The sequence below is a fragment of the Dipodomys ordii genome, unplaced genomic scaffold (genome assembly GCF_000151885.1).
Source record: "Dipodomys ordii isolate 6190 unplaced genomic scaffold, Dord_2.0 Scaffold2, whole genome shotgun sequence".
In the NCBI taxonomy this organism is placed as follows: domain Eukaryota; kingdom Metazoa; phylum Chordata; class Mammalia; order Rodentia; family Heteromyidae; genus Dipodomys; species Dipodomys ordii.
In genome coordinates this window covers 6,759,984-6,776,531 of record NW_012267218.1, presented here as the reverse complement: position 1 = coordinate 6,776,531, position 16,548 = coordinate 6,759,984, and the positions used below count along the sequence as shown (strand labels likewise).

Genomic DNA, 16,548 nt, shown 5'->3' with positions numbered 1-16,548 from the left:
TATATATATATATATATATATATATATATATATATATATATATATATATATGGATGACAAATATATATGTCTCTCTCTCTCTATATATATATACACACACATACATTTCATCATATTTCACAAATTTAGCTCTGAGATTTAGTTTCTTGGGATAATACTTCAAAACCATTCATTATTTGTGTCCTTTAGTGCCTTATCCCATCCTAATAGTTTTCCTAATTGGTATCATCTACTTTGACTCCATTTAATCTAAAGGTACCTGGGTACCCAGGAGTTCCATAGCTTTTAAAGGTGACCACTTTCTTTGGTTCCATGTGAAAGCCAGGCACTAAAACTTACGTCCTCCAAGTGGTGCTCACCTTTCAGGCTTCATTATTCATCCTCAAGAGTGTGAACAGTAGCTGAGGAGAGTAAGCACTTTCTGCTTATATTTTTCTTTCAGGACTTTTAAATTAGAAAAGAAAAAGAAAAAAAAAAAACAACCCTCATGGGCCTGTTTAAGTTGTAGGCTGTGTTTAAATGGTAACAATAGCATTAACAATTAGTTAATACAGGACCTGTAGGAGTGGTAAGTTCATAGATCATAGATGCTGAGACCTGGGGCATAGAATTGTATTGAATTTTTTTTTTCTGGCTTGATTTACTTTTAATGTACATAGTTCTTTGACCCCCCTCTCAATTCCAGTTAGTCTTGGATTTTTTTTTTTTTTTTGTCAGTTGTGAGGCCTGAACTCTGGGCCTGGGCACTGTCCCTCAGTTCTTCAGCTCAAGGCTAGCACTTTACCACTAGAGCCACAGTGCCACTTCTGGCATTTTTTTTTTTTTTTCTGCTTATATGTGCTAAGGAATCGAACTCAGGGTCTCATGCATGTGAGGCAAGCACTCTGCCACTGAGCCACCTTTGCAGCCCGAAATTTTTGATACTGATAAGTCTAATAACAATCTCAGTGTATAGAAGAGAAGTTAATGATAGAGGTATGCATGTCTCTAAATTTGAAGCCATTCCTATCTGATGATCTTGTTTGTTTGAACTAGGAAGCACGATCATTTGCTGAGATGGGCATGCAAAAGCAGATGATATACTTTGGAGAAAGGGTTAGGTAAAGAAGGCATAAGATAACTTCTAAAGTAAAATACTCTTGTCATTTGAGAATATTGTTTATCCTAGGCAACTGGATGAGCTTCTAGGCCTTCTTCATGTATCCATAGATTTTTGTATACAGATGTCTCAGACCAGTTCCTTATGATTTTTTTTTTACATAAAATTATGTTCTATACCAAACCAATTAAGAAAACAGATCTTTAGTAATCCTCTTTAGAGACTTGGTAGTGGGTTACCATATAAAAAAGTTTAAAATTTTAATAGTATGTGACATTACATACTAGCCATGTTTCATATATGGATATGGAATTACATATTAGCCATGTTTCACATATGGAAATGGCTGCATCTTTATAGAGTATACAATACTTAATAGCACAGAATAGCAGATATTCATTACTACAGTAAGTTCTGTTGGACAGTATTATTTTATAGAATGTTTGTATGCTTTTTTAATTTTAATTTTAATTTTTTGTGAACATACTGTACAGAGGGGTTACAATTACATGGGCACGATAATGAGTACATTTCTTATCAAGCATTGCAGCCTTAGAATGTTTGTATGCTTTTGATTGTTAGACTTCATCATTAAGGCCAGTTGCTAAATAAAGCGTATGTATGAGAAGTAAAACCAAAGAGACAAGTCTGTATAAAATATAGTTACTAAGGTTTAGTTTATACTTTTCAGTTTCCTTTTTGTACTTTATTATTGTTATTATTTTTAGCAGAAACAGTCCTGCTCCAGCTGTGATGGCAGCATCTGTGACCAACATACAGGCTACTGAAGTTTCTGTGCCACAAGTAAATTCCAGTGAAAGCTCAGGGGGTAAGGAGACTGGTGTGACAGACTTTTGATTTCTTAGAATTAATTGGGTTAGGGCTGGGAATGTAGCTTAGTGGTAGAGTGTTTGCCTACCATGCGTGAAATGCTGGGTTTGATTCCTCAGTACCAGTAAACAGAAAAGGCTGGAAGTGTCACTGTGGCTCAAGTGGTAGAGTGCTAGTCTTGAGCAAATGAAGCTCAGGGACAGTGCCCAGGCCCTGAGTTCAAGCCCTAGGAGTGGCAAAAAAAAGAAGTAATTGGGTTAAACGTAATTTTGAAGAAGAGGGTAAGTATTTGAAATAAAATTTTAAATACTCTTTATTATTTGCATGTAAAGTTATGAAATAAAATTCAGATAAAGGCTTCTAATTTATTTTAATGAGTATATATTTTTGTGTTTATGTGTTTACTGCTTTGTGTATGTGTTTTGTTTTTTGGTTTGAGACTCACAGATACTTATTGTTTAGGTACATCGAATGAAAGCATTCCTCAAACTGCCACACAACCAGCCATTTCTCCACCACCAAAGCCTACGGTCTCCAGAGTTGTTTCCTCAACACGTCTGGTAAACCCACCACCTAGACCTTCAGGAAATGCAGCAACAAAAATATCTAATCCCATAGTAGGATTCAAGAGAACATCCTCACCTCACAAAGAAGAAAGTCCCAAGAAAACCAAAATAGAAGAGGTATGTGGGTGTGGGTGTGCATGTGTGTACATATAAATATATTAGCATGGCAAGACCAACTTGTCTGCTTTTAAATCCAGTGGGAGAAAACCTTCAGCTAGCCCAAAGTGAGGAGGAACAGTAGAAAATACTTAGTGTGTCTGGGAGTCTGGAATGGTCCAGTATCACTTTTTATCTTCCTTTTATTTTCCTTCTGGTTTTTTAGTGATTTATTGGAGTTCAGAGTCTCATGGACTTTATTGCCTGGGCTGGCTTTGAACATAATCCTCATATCTCTCAGCCTCCGGAGTAGCTAGGATTACAGGCTTGAGCCACCAGCACCCGGCTTGTTTTTATGTTTTTTATGTTTTCTTTTTTGTTGAGTTTGGTACTTATACATGCTAATAAGCAAGTACTATTCCAGTGAGCTGCACCCATTTCCTGTGCCAGTGTTTTAAGTATGTGTGCTCTTTTTTGTACATTAAATGTCACCTTAATGTGTTAATATTTAGTGACATCTTTAAATTTTATTTACTCTCTGGCCCCTTTGAACATCTTTTATATTTAAGATGGAATTCTTGTACTGTACTTGGTATTACAGGATAACATGGGTTCTGGGGATCCACCTCAGGGCCTTGAACATGCTAAGTATACAATACTACCACTGAGCTATACTTCTAGTACTTTGGTGCTTTGTGTATATGTTTAATGATTGAACATTAATTTGTGATCTTGAATCAGTAGTTTTCTAACCTTTACTTTTTATAGTAGCTGACTTACATTAACACAATTTGAAATAATTTTAGGAAAACCATTAAAAGCATATATTGATTTTAAAAGACTTATGTTTATATAAGTTTATCTGTTTATATGTGCTGTGGCATCAGAATGGAGGGCATTGGATATGCTAGGCAGGTGATCTCCCATTGAGCAACACCTGAAGTCTTTGGTATGGATCTTAGAAGTTGTTAACAAAGCAAATTCACCTCTCCAGTTGTTACCATATAGTTTATATATTAGCGAGGAACTCACCTTTGCCCCAGAGATGACCTTTCAAAAGTCACTAATTACGATTTTTGGTTGAGAGTCGATTATTTATATTGAAACTTTCCTTTGAATGAGAGACTATAGGTTTGTCCTGGGATCTGCTGTGCTTAGCTCAATAATTGTGAAAAATTAGTGAATTGATTGAGTCTATTTAAATGTTTTGGTTTTATATTAACTTCAGAAATAGCCATAATTAACTGAAATTTATCATGATGGATTTTGACATTTTGTGCTAAATGAGAATGAACAATGCATACAGTATATCTTACAAGATGGGTTACTGTTGGAAGTGACGCTGTGGTTCAAGTGGTGGAGCACTCGCCATGAGCTGAAGAGCTCAGAGACAGTGCCCAGGCCCAGAGTTCAAGCCCCATGACTGACCCCCCCACAAAAAAAAATCTCTTAGAGCAGTGGGTTTTTTTTAGTAGTTTTTTTTTTTTTTTTTGCTGGTCCTGGACTTGAACTCAGGGCCTGGGCACACTTCCTGAGCCTCTTTGTGCTCAGCCAAAGTGCCACTTCCAGCTTTTTCTGAGTAGTTTATTGAAAAGTCTCAGGGACTTTTCTGCTTGGATTGGCTTCAAACCACAGTCCTCAGATCTCAGCCTCCTAAGTAGCTAGGATTATAGGCGTGAGCCAGCCCAGCAGGGCAGTGATTTTTAGCTTCAGTTAAAACTATTTTTTTTCAAGGTTTTTTTTTTTTTTTTCTTTCTTGAGGCAGAGTTGTATTGTGTTTCTTAGACTGGCCTCATACTCAAGATACTCCTGCCTCACCCACAAAGAGCTGTGTTCATTATTTTATTTAACCAGGGAGTAAGATCTGAGAATCTTATTAAGAGCTCCTCTGCCACATAATAGTGTTTTGCAGTAACTTAGATTGTACTAGTTTTGGTGTAAATCGCACATTCTGCCTGTTGATAGTATTTTGAGTTATCAGAACATTTCAGAATTGAGATTTCTTTTTAGTTTTGATTTCAGTATTTGATTTTTTTTTTTTTTTTGAGTCCGGTCATGGGGCCTGAACTCTGGGCCTGGGCGCTGTCCCTCAGCTCTTCAGCTCAAGGCTAGCGCTCTACCACTTGAGCCACAGCGCAACTTCTGGCTTTTTTCTTTTTGCTTATGTGGTGCTGAGGAATCGAACCCAGGGCCTCATGCATGCAAGACAAGTGCTCTACCACTGAGTCACCTTCCCAGCCCCTGTATTTGATTTTCTTACATTTGATTTCTTTACTGTTAGAATGGCACTCCAAGAGCCCTTTATATATATCAGCACAGTGTTTTTAAGCTTGTTTTTGTTTATATAGCTAAAATAGTGTTTCTGTTTCTTGTATGGTTTAGAGACACAATAGGAACACTTTAAACTTAATATGAAAAATTAAAAATACATATGAAAATGAAGAGTCACCGTATGCCTATCACACAGCTGCAGTTATAATGAACTGTCAATCTCTCCTCTTGATTCTGTCAGCTTTCCATTTCCTTTTGTCCTTAGAGTCTTTAGAAGTAAAATGTAGGCACCATTATTCATTAGAACTTAGAAATCATGTATCTGTAAAAGAAAGCGTGAACAAAAAAAAAGCCCACTTTCAAAAAGTAAGTGTTCATCAGTATCATCAGACATTAAGCGACTGTCTCATTGATTATTTTAAAATATTCTCTTGTTAAAACATGCAACTAAAGATGATGGCTGTTAAATTATTTGGTGTCTTTTAAGTATCCTTTTAATAGATGTTTCTTGTTTTTCTTATAATTTTTTTGTTTTATATATTTTCTTATTTGTTTATTATATTTCCTTGGAATTAACACCAACAGAATTTTCAGGTAGAGAAAAGGTCTTAATTTATTTTGTAAGCTATTGCCATTTCCCAACAGAGGAACATGAGGTTCATTGGCTTTTCCAAGTATAGAGCTAACTTTATTCAGAGGAAGAAGTAGACCCAAGATCTAAAATTTTTTAAAAATTTTATTGTCAAGGTGATATACAAAGGGGTTTCAGTTACATAAGTAAGGTAATAAGTACATTTCTTGCCAAACTTGTTACCCCTCCTCATTTTTCTCTTAATTTTCTCTAAATTTAATGGTTGACAATTCAAAGTTTATTTTAGCATGGATACTGTTATTTTAAACCCCTTAAAAGTTGGTCTTTTGCCGGGCGCCGGTGGCTCACGTCTGTAATCCTAGCTACTCAGGAGGCTGAGATCTGAGGATCGCGGTTCAAAGTCAGCCCAGGCAGGAAAGTCTGTGAGGCTCTTATCTCCAGTAAACCACTAGAAAACCGGAAGTGGCGCTGTGGCTCAAGCAATAGAGCAGCTCGCCTTGAGCTGAAGAGCTGAGGGACAGTGGCCAAGCCCAGAGTTCAAGACCAACCAAAAAAAACAAAAAGTTGGTCGTTTTTCTGTTCATTACTACTGATATTAAGTGTCAGCCAGTGTGACAATCCACATCTGTAATTCCAGCACTCCAGATCATGTTATCTGGGATACATGCATCTAGACAGAAGAACATTTCTTTCTTTTTTGTGCTGGTCCTGGGGTGTAGCTGTTCACACAGTGAGACCTGGGAACGCAGTGTCTGGTAGGCAGAAAGTGGACCATACCATGCGGGTATAGACAAAGTTTATTGGAACATCACATGCTTATAGGCAGCAAACAGAAGAAGTAAATCTTCAGTCAGGGGGGCAGAGTTAATCTTAAACCGTTTTATGGGAATACAGACAATGAGAGTTTAAGTCAGTAAGCAGGAATAGCTAATCCATGTCAACAAATGTGGAGCAGTTCCAGTAATCATAGTAAGGAAAGCACAGGTGAGTACACAAAGGTCTGGATGCATTGTTCTATAGGGTTAACTTGGAGGAGCATGAATGACACTTCCCGCAAACCTTCACCTGAGTCTGGTGCTGGGTATCAAACCTTTGCCCTGTCTTGGAAGAAGGGGTATCCCCCTTCTTCAGAGGGAATGCAAGCTAGCATGCACTCTCACAGCACACAGGAGCTCAAATGGGGTCATGCGAGTTGATGCCTCTGACACTGGGGCTTGAACTCACCTGGCCAGGACGCTGTCCCTGAGCATTTGTGCTCAAGGCTAGTGTTCTACCACTTGAGCCACAGTTCCACTTCCAGGCTGGCTTTGAACCACAATTCCCAGATCTTAGCCTCCTGAATAGCTAGGATTATAGGCATGAGATATCAACACCGATCCTAACAGGAGAATTGTAGTTCAGCTTAATGTATGTTCAATCCTAAAAGTAAAAATTATTTGCTGTATCTCATCTAGGCTATATATTTACAACTATTTTTTTCTGCAGGAGATTCAGACACAAAATTACAATGAACTGTCGTGTTTGTATTACTTAGCTTCAGTATTTAACTCAGGGTCAACCTTGTCTCATCTATACACCCTTTCCTCTCTTCTTCATTGTTTTAAACAAATACCAGACTTATTTAAACCATAAATATTTCAGTGTGCATCTACAAAACGTCTTCTTAAAACATTTGGTCCCAGTATATTTATTATACTAATATTAGTAATTCATAGTATTATGTAGCTAGTCAGTATTTTGTTCTACACAGTTGTGATAAGACTTGTAACTTTTTTGGAATACAGAAAATGTCCTTATCAAAATTAGTTTTTACTTCATTAAATCTTTTCTAACTTTATTGTAAGTTGCCTGTAACTTCTGTTCTGTTATTTAAAATGGAATTTTAATTCTATTCAGTAAATAAAGCTGAGAAGTATCGATGTAACTTTTAGTCCCAAAGCAAAAGCGTATCTCAGATCTTGAATTCTTCAGAGTATTAGTGGGTTTTGCTATGAAAGGTGTGTATGTGTGTATTGGGGCGGGGGTGCCCACATGTACGCAGGCATGGGCACACGTTTGTGGTGTCAATTGTTAGCTATGGTTGAGAAAGTTAAATGATACTTGACAGCATTTCTTAAACTGTGTGGATATGTCTCCCATAGGATGATAGTGCCTCAGAGTAGTACCTTTTGGCTAGGGTATTCTTTCCTTTACCTCACACAAAAATATTTATGAACCTTGGTTGTTTGTTATATACATTAGCTGCGGTAACAATTTTTCTCTTGTGTGTGTGTGTGTGTTTTTTAATGTGGTGCTTATTGAAGCCAAGTTAATCTCAAAAAGCTTTTTAAAGGGGGAACCTTTATTACGACTATACTTGATCTTATTTTATGGTTTTGAATATTTTTTCTAATTTAAAGCATTGATTGGCAAATAATCTAAATTTTTCGTTTTAGAGAATAAAGCTTTTTTTTTTAAAAACAGGATGAAACAAGTGAAGATGCTAACTGTCCTGCTTTGAGTGGACATGATAAAACAGAAACAAAGGTATACCAACTTAGCCTTTGGAAATACACAATTAAGAATGCAGAGATGGGATGGAAATGTCTGTAGAATATTGTATTATATTTTGTGTTACACAGTTTAGATTTTTTTCAAATATTGTTTTTAGAGAATTGTATTGCTGTGTAATGTTAATACCTAATGCTGAAGGGAATATAGTAGTCTGGTCCCTATTTTTACTTTCAATTAAGTAGAGAAGATAATATGGTAGAAATAAGTCATGTAGCTAGAAATAAAACTAATTCAAAGTTTAAGGAGCAAAATAGGGTGTGGTATTTTTGATGGTAGAAATGGCAGAAGTCTTTGTGGAAGAAAGTAGCATTTGGTGTTTCTTTGAAGGTTGCATAGGAGTGTGGATAGTGAACAATAAGAAGGTCATCTCTATGTTAGGATTGGAGAACTGTTTTGGCTAGTCCTGGGGTGCATAGAGCTTGAATAAAGTTGATGACTTGGAAGAGATTGATTTTTTCAAACTCTGAAAGACTTTGGAATGTCATATATTTCTAAGTTAAGATATACTTAAAGGCTTTTAGCTTCATTTCTGTATGTTGTAGAAAGAAATATTAGAAAGTTTTGCCTTTCAAATGAAAGAAATTCCCATGATGAATATTTTAACAAGTATTCTTTTGGTATCTGTCTAGATTTTTAAGCGTTCTCTCATTTGTACATACATACCACTGCATTTTACTATCTAATTTTTAATCCACTCGGAAACTCAGAAAATACATTTATGTCTTTATTATAATCTACAAAGTTATTACTAATGGTTGTATAAAAGATTATTACCATATTGAATAAGTCCTCTTATTTTTAATAATTGCTTTCATAAAAATAGTTATATTTGCTGTTAAGAGTGTTGACTGTAGCAAAATATCTGCCATCTACTTATATTTATTTAGAATAAATTAATAGAAGAAGACTTTCCAAGGTGAATAGTATGCTTAATTGTAAAACTAGATGTGCTGCCAGCTTGTTCCCCAGAAAAGGCTGTATTTCCATTCTTCAATCTTGTTTATTCTTCACTTTTATGGGGAGAAAACCGATATTTTGTGTTTTTATGTTTGCTTACATGTTTTTGTAGAAATTCAAGTTTCTGTATGTTTATTTTCATTTGTGCATGCATATGTATGTTTGCCTTTGTGCACTGCATTTTAAAGATTCACAACAGTAGGCCCATATAGTTTACCCTGTCTGTTTTTTTAAAAAATAGAATAAAACCAGCACACTGATTATTAGAGGCCATAAGGAAGGAGAAATTGTCTAGAGATTTTTTTCTACTTTTAATTATGGACAATTTTTATATTTATGAGTAATCGTATTTAATAATATTGAGTGCAGTCACTAATATAGCTCAGATTCCTTTGGAATTTTGTTATTGTTGTCTGGGCAGCAGTGTGTCTATGCATGTCTTTAATATTTGCTTAACATGTTCAAATTAAAGCTAGTTGGAATGATACAGATATTTTGACCATGCATTGCAAAATTTAAGTAAGCAAGTAGAAATTTATGAATATTGGAAATAGGGAAATAACCTGTAAAAAGGCTTTTAATAAGTGCTTTTGTAATATAGTTACATCTCTCTCTCCTGATCCCTCCTGTCTTCCGGTTTGTCGTCTTTATTAGCAACCAAACCCAGTTATTTTACCCTTTTTAAGTCTTTCTTCCCTCCTCCCACCCTCTTTGTCTCACAGGAACAACTTGATACAGAGACAAGTACAACTCAACCAGAAGCTATTCAGACAGCAGCTTCTCTGCTGGCCTCTCAGGTACTACATGCAACAAGCCAGGACAGGAGAGTTTTGTTTATGTTCCTAAGATTAGCATGTTATACAAGCATTCTTTTGTTCTGGTGTTTGAGCTCAGCATGGGCACTGTCCCTGAGCTTCTTTTGCTCAAGGCTAGCACTCTACCACTTGAGCCACAGGGACATTTCCGGCTTTTTCTTTTTATGTGGTACTAAGGAATGGAACCGAGGGATTCATGCATACTAGGCAAGCACTCTGCCACTAAGCTACATTCCTAATTCAAAACAAGCATTCTTATTAGACTATTATGATTATCTGTGAAAATATAGATATAGGTATTTATTGGTATTTATTGTAGATTGAAGAAAGACAGGGCACTAAATTTGATGAAATTGTTCTTTGATGTGTTATCACTAGCTTGGTATGCATTATCTGTAGTCCTAGGTACTCAGGAGGCTGATGTGAACTGATGATTTTCCCAAGGTCAAAACCAGCCCGATCAACACAGACCCCTCAAAAACCAAATATATATATATATAGCTATGATTGATTGCCTTATTTTTTATTTTATTTTTTTTTGGGGTCCGGTAGTGGGGCCTGAACTCTGGGCCTGGGCGCTGTCCCTCAGCTCTTCAGCGCAAGGCTAGCGCTCTACCACTTGAGCCACAACGCCACTTCCGGCTTTTTTCTTTTTGCTTATGTGGTGCTGAGGAATCGAACCCAGGGCCTCATGCATGCAAGGCAAGCGCTCTACCACTGAGCCACCTTCCCAGCCCTATGATTGATACCCTTATATACTGTAAGTCATTTGTATCCTTACCAGTCATATGCCCTTATCTTATGTAGGTATTTTATTGATAGATTGAAGAATAAAATTTAAAGAAAAAGATGAATTTTAGGATTTTTTGTGTACAAGGCTAATACAATCTTTTTGTTTCTATATTTAGTGCAAATTAGTTTAAGTCTGTGCTAGTTCTGCTTATAATGATAGTTTCTTGAATGTAGTAAATATCATTTTACACTGATTTGGAGATAATTATTTTATTATGAAAGAATTGTTTTTTCCCAAATCTTTTCCAGTTGACTGAACCTCAAAGTATACATCAAACTCAAATGAATATTAATACCAAATGAGTTAATCTCTATACAACAACTGAAATACTACTATTGCTGTACTTAGTCCATGATTTTTCTTTGTGGATCAAAGTTGTTACAACGTGTTCATTTAAATGTGCTCTGTTGGATGGTAATGACTTTAAGTCTGTAAATCTGTATAAATACTATACTTATTTATGCTTAGAATGTTTTTTTGTTGGTTTGTTTTTTTTTGGGTCTGGTCATGGGGCCTGAGCTCTGGGCCTGGGCGCTGTCCCTCAGCTCTTCAGCTCAAGGCTAGCGCTCTACTACTTGAGCAACTGCGCCACTTCCTGCTTTTTTCTTTTTGCTTATGTGGTGCTGAGGAATCGAGCCCAGGGCCTCTGGCATGCAAGGCATGCGCTCTACCACTGAGCCACCTTCCCAGCCCCATAGAATGTTTTTTACTTTTATCATCTTTATACAATAAAATATGTAGGAGGTAGACTAACATGAAGAAATGTGCTTCATTTTGATACATGGACAAACGTTTCATATAAACGATCCTTTAAACTGTCTTGGTTTGCTGCATAATGTTTTCTAAGGAGGTATTGGTCATTTTAAGTATTTTAATGAGCAAATCACCCCTCCCCTTTCCCCTTTTTTGCTCTCCCTCTGCCTTTATGCTGCTCCCATGCAGTATTTTGCTGATTAATTGGAAATGGAATTTCATGGCCTTTTCTGCCCCAGAGTAGCTTTAAGCCTGGGTCTTTGACCTCAGCCTCCTGAATAGCGAGGATTATAATAGTGAGCCACTGGCACCCAGTTAGAAGTTTGTTTTGTTTTTAAATAATATAACAAATATGTAAACCCAGTGAGAGAAAAAAATACCTGTTTACAGAATTAATGATTTTTAAAAGCACTTCCATTTTACTATAGTATGGGATATATTTACTTTTGGGAGGCGATGTCTAACAGTGAATCTATTTTGAGGTGAATATTTAGATGAATAGATGGGCTTTGACAGCATCAGAAGCTGCTTCCAGATACACGGGAATCTATTTGGAACTTTTTATAATGTTCTGTAATTCATTTTTGTATTTTCAGATGTTAAATAATCCCTGTGATTTGATCCTAGTTACTGGTGATAAGAAAAGCTTCCCTAAAATGTAGGATAGTTAAGTTGCTTTTTTAATTGTACGGAGTTAATTTTGTATTTTGTGCTGTAAGAAAATAGCACATGTACTGAGATGATAACTGCTGGCTGCTTTTGTGTTTGAGATGAAGTTAAGTTTTCTTCCACACGGGGGTGCTCCAGTACTACTTAATAATACAGCTGTTTGTTACAATCAGTAAATACAATTTAACATTACCTTGATATATATTACAGCTGAGTGTTAGATCAAGAAATGTGTAGGAGAGATATATTTGAAATCTTTAGGAGTTTTCTATAGATTCTAAAAGTATTATTAAAGTATTTGCAGCTGATTGAAAATGTGTCCAAGTATACACATAATTTGATTAGTGATAGTTAATTGCATTCCATCTTGACATTTTTGAATATTTTTCTCTAAAATTTTAATGCTTTGATGTTGATAGGGGCCACAATTTCTTAGCAGGTAAAATACATCTTGCTGTTGAATTGCAGTGCTTTGAACACCAATGTGCTCTTTGCTTTCATTCTCAGAAAACATCCAGTACAGACCTTTCTGATATCCCTGCTCTCCCTGCAAATCCTATTCCTGTTATCAAGAATTCAATAAAACTGAGACTGAATCGGTAAAACAACCTCAGGGGTCCATAAACAGTATCTGCCAGCTCAACCTGTTGTCTTCAATGCTAAACAAGGAGAATGGAAGGTACAAGACTAGACGTGGCTGACAGTGGATTTAGTTTTTTTGGTGACCTACCTTACTGGGCTAATCAGCACTTGATCGGAAGTCCAGGTTAGTATGTGAAGCCAGGAGTACTATTATTATTGTGTTAGCAACAGTTGCATTACTCTTCAAAAAAATTACTGCCTTTAAAAAAGAAAAAAGACACCTCAAGCTATATTTGTATCCATAGTTGACATCTGAATTGGGTATATGTTTGATGCATTGTTTGGAAAATTTGCAATACAAACTGGCATAAGAGTTCCTTATTCTAATGATGCACTTTTATGTATTTTTTATTAGGAAGTAGAACTAATTTTAGATTTTCAGCTTGATGGATTTTAATTTTTTCCCAAAGAATTTCCTTTACAATTAATCTTCAAATTGGACATTACTGTAAGGTAGTGTCCTGTTACACTTCCAAGAAGGGACAGAGTACATCTAATCCAGTCACAATGAGGTAGCTGTAACCCTTCAACTGAAAGGCCAACTTTAGAGGATACGTTTGACATTAAAAGAACAATCTGGAAATACCTGGTTTTGATGGGGTTATGATTCAGAAATGATACTGGTTTTATTTATAGAGTTTTTTTTTATAGTGCATACAAATCAGCGATGAACCAGCAAATATGTTTTTGTTCTCCCCCTTCCCCCGGAAGCAAACACATTTTTTTAGCCTTCCTTCTCTCTATCTCTTTGCTTTTTTTTTTTTTTTCTCGTTTGTTTGTATGCACAAGGTAGGACTTACTTCACAAAAACCAAAATGCCAGTATTTTCTTAAGCCATGATGTGAAACAGATGACCTTGTTGCTACATGGCACAAACACAAAATTGTGATGAATCTTGTAGGATGACTAAAAGTAATGTCCATGAAGCATGGTACATCTTGAATGGCCATTTGAGCTCTAAAGAGGAATTTTGTACACTCCACAGAACTACTATTCCTATCTTATAGAAATTGATTTTCCATTTTAAACATATGGGTAAAAAAAGCATTTTCTCTAAGATTTTTTAAACCAATTTTTATTTTTAACTGGTTTATCAAAATTTGTCAGTAAATTTTACATACAAAAACATGCTAAAAATCATTTCTAACAAGCACTTGACATCTAGTTAGCTCTCTACTCCTTTTTAGTTTGTTTTGTTCTACCAGATTAGTAACTCTTTAAAGAAAATAATTTATCATACAGCAGAATTCTCATCTATCTCTATGAAGTATGAGGGATGCCAGATATTGATAAACCTGGATGAAGCAAATCTATCAGAGTTTTCTGATGAGCATGTTTTGTGAATCCTCCATTGTGCTCCATTCTCTTACATGTGCATTTTTCATGTTCACCTGCAGTTGCTTAATCTCTTCCCCTATCCTTCTAAATTAATTTTCCAAAAGTTGGAGTGTAGTCCTTTCCCCTTAGGCTATGCATTAATTGAGGCTTTCTTTTCACCATGACTTTATAATGTCTAGTATGCGATATTTCTACTTCCCACATCTTTGCTCTGCACAGTCACCTTTCCTTTCCTTTCACCACCTAAGAAAAAAGATGGTCAGCTAACAGGCGAATTGTAAAGGTGTCTGTGTTTGTGTAGCTTCAGAGTTAGATTGACATCGCCAGGCACAGATTTAGTCTTGTCATTTTGTTTACACATTGGGGAGAAAAATTTCAGTTTATTAAGCGTTTCATGTAACTGCATCCAAGTTTTGCCAGGCTGGAAACTTGGACCTTTTCTGTGTAGTGACTTTTTAATTCTAGTTTTCATAACTTGGAGATCAGACTGTTGCTTTCGCATGATGTATGTAGTGTCTCATGACTGAAGTTTGCTTTGTTTTATAGTATCTGTACTCCTTGTATTTTTCAAGAGCTATTTTGTAAACAGATGATGTATTTCTCCATTGAAAACACAATAAAAAAAAACAGCACAATCTTAGAGTTGGTGATTTCTTTTGCTTGTACTCTTCTCTTAAATGTTGTAACACTTGGTTGGTTTCACTTGTCTATTTTTTGTAGTAGGACTGAATGGAGATTCAAAAATACGTTTACTATGGTTACATGTTTCTGGTTAACCCATCAACAGCAAGCTAATTATGTTTGACATAATAACCAAGTCTTTGTTTTTCATATAATTATTCTTTTGGGAGGAAGATGTGAATATAGCTACTAATAAGTCACTTTCAGCTGTCCACCCACTAAGATAGTTACTCAGTGGGCAGACACTGTGTTATCTGTGTTTTTATCCTGTGCAGTGTAGACAGTACCCTGTGTGGTTCCTTTTCAAAATTGTTGGCTTTCAGAATACTTGGCACTTGATCTCTAATGTCAGCAGGTGGCACTGTTGTTTTTCAGCAAATTTAGAATTATAGACCATAGCTAGCCAGGTTCCTGTTTATTATTATACCAAATCCAAACCAGGTTTTGCTCTTAAACTCCAAATGCTTGATATTGTATGGCATGGATTAGGAGTAAGTTGCTTCTATATGTTTTGGTTACCTTGTGGGAGGGAGATAGACCTCTTTAGCATTACTGTTATTACTAATTATTCCAAGGAATATACAGCTGTGCCCATACCCTGTAAATTCCAGATTTTAATGTCTTTTTCAGATATTATTTATGACTATAGTGTGGGATACATTTTTTAGAAAAGTATAATCCAACTTTGGAGTTTATTCAGCAAAAATGAAAGCATTGGGAAAACTACCCAGGACTTTATTATTAACATCTACATAGCTGAGCTTGCCGCACATTTTCTGCCTTGGTAGACAACTGCATATGGGGCTGAGTATCATACTTTGTGTATTTTATTATCCTCACGGCCTTTAGGCATCTTATGCATCTTGCTGAATTAGTAAAATGATCATTGGGAGTCGAGTATTTCATGGCTCTGGGTAAATTCTGGATTATTTTTCTAATTAACACCTTTTCTTTTCTCTACACAGAAAACTGTTTCAAAGTTCTGCATAGTATTCTGGCTGTTGGAGGTGACAATAAATGATCAGCAGCTCCAAGTAGTAATTGGTGTATGAAAGGCCAAATCAAGCCTCAGAAGTACTAGTACACTTAAATGCATTTAAATGTAACGATAGCCAGAGCTGTGGTAGCATGCTCGGGAGACTAAGACAGGAGGATTGGTAGTTCCAGGCCAGCTTGGAACGCAGGCAAAATCCTTTCTCCAAAACTAAAAGATGAACTTTTTCTAAAAAGGCATCAAACAGTTCTTTGGATCTTCTTTTACTTATTTTAGTTCTAATAAAATTGAATCGTACCAGGAAGATTAGTTGCCTTTTCGCCTGAATGTATTTTGCTTGTCTGTGCATGATTTCTTCTTCATTAGGTTTCCTTCAAGCCAAAATTTTAAGTGGTTCATTTTTTGTCTGAGACAAGAAATTGGTGAATGAATTAGACTTGTAGTAGGCATGGCCTTTAGTTCACATGTTGCAAATGGTTAAGACTAGAATACTTGCCAGGTGATGGCAGCTCAAGCCTATAATCCTAGCTACTCAGGAGGCTGAGATTGGAGGATCGCTGTTCATAGCCAGCCCCCGCAGGAAAATCTGTGAGACTCTTGCCCCCAATCAGCCACTCAGAAAACTGGAAGTGGCACTGGCTTAAGTGTAGAGCTCTTGCCTTCAGCTGAAGAGCTGAGGGTTAGATCTCAGGCCTAGAGTTCAAGCCCCACGACCAACCAAAAAATAATAATAATAGTTACTTATGTATTTGTAGAATCAAGTTGTTCATCCTTTTTCTTGTCAGTTTGCTGCAGTTTCTTGCTGTACTATTTATTTTTCAGGATGAGTCGTAGAAAAGTTAGAAAGTTTTTTGAGTACTTTGTGAGATGCAGATACAAGCCAGGGTCTTGAAATATG

General features: G+C 36.1%; 1 protein-coding gene across 2 annotated transcripts in view; it reads left to right on the top strand.

Annotated features, from left to right (window-relative positions):
- Positions 1 to 14,615, top strand: part of Papola (poly(A) polymerase alpha) — a 42,808-nt gene extending 28,193 nt beyond the window's left edge. Inside the window, exons 12-16 of one of the 2 annotated variants that reach the window (XM_013015133.1) lie at positions 1,831 to 1,928; positions 2,393 to 2,613; positions 7,919 to 7,981; positions 9,688 to 9,762; positions 12,503 to 14,615. In XM_013015133.1, the coding sequence (XP_012870587.1) occupies positions 1,831 to 1,928; positions 2,393 to 2,613; positions 7,919 to 7,981; positions 9,688 to 9,762; positions 12,503 to 12,598 (553 nt within the window). In that variant the 3' untranslated portion in view covers positions 12,599 to 14,615. Of the gene's footprint in view, positions 1 to 1,827; positions 1,929 to 2,392; positions 2,614 to 7,918; positions 7,982 to 9,687; positions 9,763 to 12,502 lie in introns of both variants that reach the window. The other variant, XM_013015124.1, reaches the window with a different exon arrangement.
- The last annotated feature ends 1,933 nt before the right edge of the window (positions 14,616 to 16,548 follow it).